Source organism: Nestor notabilis, unplaced genomic scaffold (assembly GCF_000696875.1).
Source record: "Nestor notabilis isolate BGI_N333 unplaced genomic scaffold, ASM69687v1 scaffold8568, whole genome shotgun sequence".
In the NCBI taxonomy this organism is placed as follows: Eukaryota; Metazoa; Chordata; class Aves; order Psittaciformes; family Psittacidae; genus Nestor; species Nestor notabilis.
In genome coordinates, this window is record NW_009941454.1 from 1 (window position 1) to 5,021 (window position 5,021).

The 5,021-nt window shown below is 37.2% G+C and overlaps 1 protein-coding gene across 1 annotated transcript; it reads left to right on the forward strand.

The window, feature by feature from the left end:
* Window positions 1-1,574: 1,574 nt before the first annotated feature.
* Window positions 1,575-3,020, forward strand: ZADH2 (zinc binding alcohol dehydrogenase domain containing 2; the record flags this gene model as incomplete). The annotated part of the gene is made up of 1 exon (XM_010020890.1): window positions 1,575-3,020. A coding segment is annotated over one exon (925 nt), but the record flags the coding sequence as incomplete, so codon positions are not given.
* Window positions 3,021-5,021: the final 2,001 nt, after the last annotated feature.

The following is a 5,021-nucleotide window of genomic DNA, read 5'->3' on the forward strand; positions in this document are numbered from 1 at the left end:
ACCGCAGCGCCGGCACGTCTGGCCTCGGATCTCCGAGCCCTTCTCTCTGGCGCCCTGGGTACACGGTTTTGCCTCGGAAGCTGCTGCTCCGTTACCAGTTTTTATCCATCTTTTAGCAGTGCTGTACGGGAGTTACCTTAAAGCAGGATAACAGAGGATTTTCTATATCTACGAACGAGATGTAGGCATTTTTTGTTGCGGCTGAGCAGTGAATTAAAGGCAGAATAAAAAGAGCAACAGTCACTTTCACGTTATCTTATGCGTGGAGGATATGCTTATGCATATGTGTCTTTTTCTACATAACACATCATGCTGGTAAAAGTTTGAGGCTCCCCATGCTATAAAGAATGAAGGAAACAAAACCAAGCAAAGCGCTTTTTAGTTCTCCTTGCTCCGTATGCAAGCAGTTTAAAACTACACACACATACGATTTGAGCCTATTGCTAACTGCAACAATTAAAGTGCCCTGTTTGCATGCTTCTGCAGCTTTCCCATGATATCAAGTACACCTTTCAGGTTGCCACTTCCATGTGTCCTAACAGTCCTGGTGTTTTCTGTTGCATATGGGGTTTTTACATTTTCCAGTTAACAGAATCTTCCCCAGTCTCTCTTCCCTTGCCTCTGTGGAAATACAGTTTGGGTTTTTTTAAAAAAGAGGTACTAAAATATTCTTTGTGTTTCAGCTAGATTATAACTTTCTTTCAGGCATTATCTCCTAGTGCTTAATCAAGTTGTGAGAATGTCTCTATCATTTTCTAAAACAAACAAACAAAAAACTGGCATCCATTTTCACCTGTTAGAGGTCAGTAGGACTTGATACTCAGTCTTACAGTTTTAGTCCTGTGCAAGGTTGTTTTGATGTGTTGCAAGTAATTTATATAAAGAAAAATATTTTAACGCTGACATTAGCTACATCAAAAGGCACATTTGCTGTAGTGACTCCATCAATTAAAAAGTACTTGCCTACAGTAACATGACCTTGCAAATGACATCGATAGTTAATATGATCATTAGTCATTAACAGTATTATTATATTCAAAAATGTAAATTTGTTGCCAGAATCCACATATTTACCGCTTTGCATGTTTTATTCTTCAGTGTTTTCACATCTTGCATGAAGTGGTCAATTAATTTTCATCCTTTAATCTTTTACAGAATTATTTTTAGTTTGCTTAGTTTGGTCAAATGGACCTAAGGAAAAGACAAGTTTTGGTTTGGTTTTTTTTTCGGGGGGTGTTGATTTTGTTTTTTTTGTTGTTGTTTGGGATTGGGGTTTTTTGTGTGTGTTGTTTTGGGTTTGTTGAGTTTCTTTGGTTTTTTGGTTTGGTTTTTTTTTTGTTTTGTTTTGGGTGTGGGTTTTTTTTGTTTGCTTGTTTGTTTTTAGCAAATTTATCTTTAATTCTAGAGTAACAGAATGTGAACTACAAAAGTCTCTGGAGTGTACTCCTTATACAGATGTACCAATAATCGGAAAAAGTCTCGTACTTATCCCACGAATTTAAATTGAAGGTTTCTAATACAACAAAGACTTGGTAAAGAATACACCTCGTTAATACATTTTTGTTTTCTTCTAGATTTGTCGGCATTAATGCATCTGACATAAACTACTCAGCTGGCCGATATGACCCATCAGTTAAACCCCCATTCGATATAGGGTTTGAAGGCATCGGTGATGTAGTAGCTTTAGGACTCAGTGCTAGTGCCGATTATACAGTGGGTCAAGCTGTGGCCTATGTGAAAGCAGGTTCCTTTGCTGAATACACAGTTGTGCCTGCCAAACAAGCAATTCCTCTACCCTCTGTGAAACCTGAGTTTCTTACTTTCATGGTAAGTGGTGCTACCGCATACATCAGTTTGAAGGAGCTGGGAGACCTGTCTGAAGGCAAGAAGGTTCTGGTGACAGCAGCAGCTGGAGGAACAGGCCAGTTTGCTGTGCAGCTTGCAAAGGCAGCAAAGTGCCATGTAATTGGAACCTGCTCCAGTGATGAAAAAGGTGGTTTTCTGAAATCCATTGGCTGCGACCGTACGATCAACTATAAAACTGAAAATGTTGAATCTGTGCTTAGGAAGGAGTACCCTGAAGGTGTGGATGTAGTCTATGAATCTGTTGGGGGAAAGATGTTTGACTTGGCTCTTAACGCCTTGGCTACCAAAGGGTGCCTGATAGTTATTGGGTTTATCGCTGGCTACCAAAACCCTACTGGCCTCCAGCCTGTTAAAGCAGAGTTATTGCCAGCAAAACTGTTGAAGAAGTCTGCCAGCATCCGGGGTTTCTTCTTGAACCATTACCTTTCCGAGTACAAAGTGGCTCTGAAGGACTTACTCAAGATGTATGAAAGAGGAGACCTGGTTTGTGAGGTGGACTTTGGAGACATGTCTCCAGAGGGCAAGTTCACTGGCTTGGAGTCTGTATTCCGTGCTGTAGATTACATGTACATGGGAAAAAACATTGGAAAAATTGTAGTTGAATTACCTCACTCTGTCAACAGTAAGCTGTAAAAACAGAACAATGATATAAATCAGCAGAGAGAAAATGGGCACTTTATGCCTGAGAATTACTAGAAACAATTTATTTTTTTTAAACTTAGTAATGGATATTATATTAAAAACCAGCATTAAGGTGTTAATGAAAGTTTTGTGGGGTTTTTTTTTTGTTTTTTTTTTCTGTTCTTAGAAGAACTTAAATCAGTGGCTGTAGCATGGACTTAATGGGCCTGTGTTTGATTCTGTCACTTAGGCTAGTGTGAGACAAGAACATTGTTCTTGACAGGTTAAGTCTTGATGCAGAGGCAGATTTAGTCTGTCAGACTGGCTTGATAGGACTTCATATATAGTTCAGCTCAGGAAAAAAAAATCTTTTTAACAATTTTGATTCCCTGATTAAAAATAAAATAGTTAGAACAGGACTGAGTAACCAGTTCTATCTTGTGGTGGCTCTATTAATCTCCTGAAGTTTCTGGAAAAAATTATTATCTTGATTGATTGTCACAAACACGGTAATCATAATTCAGTTACACTATGGATCACAGTAATATTCCTTGACTGGTTACACAGAGAAATTTCTGATATGTCAGTAATATTAAGCAACTTGACTTTTTTGTTTTTTTTTTTAATTATGTCTTTCATAACTGTAAGCAACTGTGCAATTTTCTTTTAAATCTTTAACTACAAGTTGCAACATAATCTCATTTTCTTGCTTTTTCATTTGCTACTGTTACTGTTTACTGTTTCCCCCCTTCCTTTAGTCAGTATTACAAGATGACTGGAGTGGGGTTTTGAGCCATGTTCATGCGTGTTCAGGTCCTGTACATTTTAATTTTTTTTTAAGATTTAATAAAGTTTAAAAAGCTATTTAAATATTTGTGGCATTTATTCATATTGATACAGTTCTTGCCAACTAGCTCCTCTGTAGATAATCACTGTGTCGTAGACTTCTTTGACTGATGATTCTTGATGTGACTTCCCATAATCAGGCTGCTACTTCTACTCCTACTGAATATTGCTTCTGCAGAAGCCCTGTTACAAAGAGCAAGGCCATTTTAAATCTGCCGTCACAGAACCTCGTACACGTGCTGACGCTCAGTCATAAATTATCTAGTGGGTGCAGTTAAAAGGTTTTGTAAAGTTCTGAAAATTCTTCCTCACTTAATAGGTACTGTTAACAGTACATACGGTGGGAATTCCAGCTAGAAGTGTAATATTTTCCAGAACAATAAAATACTTTAAGCTGTGCTTGTTCAACATCTTTTTTCCATAGCAAACGTTTAAGATCTTCAAGGCTGATTTTGCAACATCTTTTGAAATATATACATTTGTATGCAGTTGGAGAGATGGAAATTTCCTAACATCCTATAGCTAATAATAAATGTAATGATAGACTGATAATGTCTAGGGGTTGAAGGAAAAAGTACAGGGTAAACTTAATTTTGAGGCATTATTCAGGACCAACTGTACATGACATTTTAAAAAGTAACATAGGAAAAACATTTTGTTCAGTAGTACAGGCAGTAGAAAAAGTATTTTTAACTTTGATTTAGCACATTCTTATTGCATTTTTTTAGTGCATATGTCATTAGAATTGTGCGCAGCAAAGAACTGTCTCTTTGGGCTGACTACTGGGTTTAGTCCCACTTGGGAGGATTCTGGGGAAAGGCAGAATGGCTCGAGTCTTTGTTACCATTTCTCTTACTCAAGCTGAACATCAAACCACTATGAATTTTGTTTCCACCAAGATCTGCTGTTGGAAACATACTTCCTCTTGCCCTTCTAGTATGGCATATTTGTGGTGTTTTGTGTGTTTTGCATATTTATGAAGATATGTTGGCCTTCCAACTCATTGCTAGAAAAATGGAAACACTCAAGTACTGCACAAGATCAGACCATACAAAGTTTTCACTATTTTATTCCTAGGCACATGGTTTCTTTTCTTGTTTCAGAGAAAACATGGTGCCCTCAGTCAATAAATGCATCTTAAAAAAAAGATGTTTGGGATGCACTGGGGCAAAGTACAAATAAAAAGAACACAATTGGTTGCATCTGTGATATGTGCAGACGAGTTGCATGGGTAACAATTTTTCAAATTAAGTCCCTGCAGTCAAATGCCAAAACCCATCCAAGTGGCCCAGAGGTGTTGATCATTGTCAGTCCAATAGATTTAGGTGTTTCCAAGGCAGTGAATTCCAAATGTTGTTGTCCGAAAAATTTTTTTCTTATAGTAGGATTTTGTTTGGACATACAACATTCTACTTTCTTTTTAATATGTTACTTCATATATAACATTGAGTAATGCAACTTCCCCAGGCTCTTTCACTCATCAAAATATGGGAAGAGAGGAACCATTGGAAGGTTCACATATATATATATATATATTCAAATATGACATTTTGTTGGGTTTAATTTTGGCTTCAGGCCTATTATTTAGCACTTTTGTACTGATTACAGGATTAATAAAAAGTTTTAATTTGCTATATTCAGAACTTGTATGGCCAATGTACTAATTTTGTAGCTCTTCTATGCTTGGC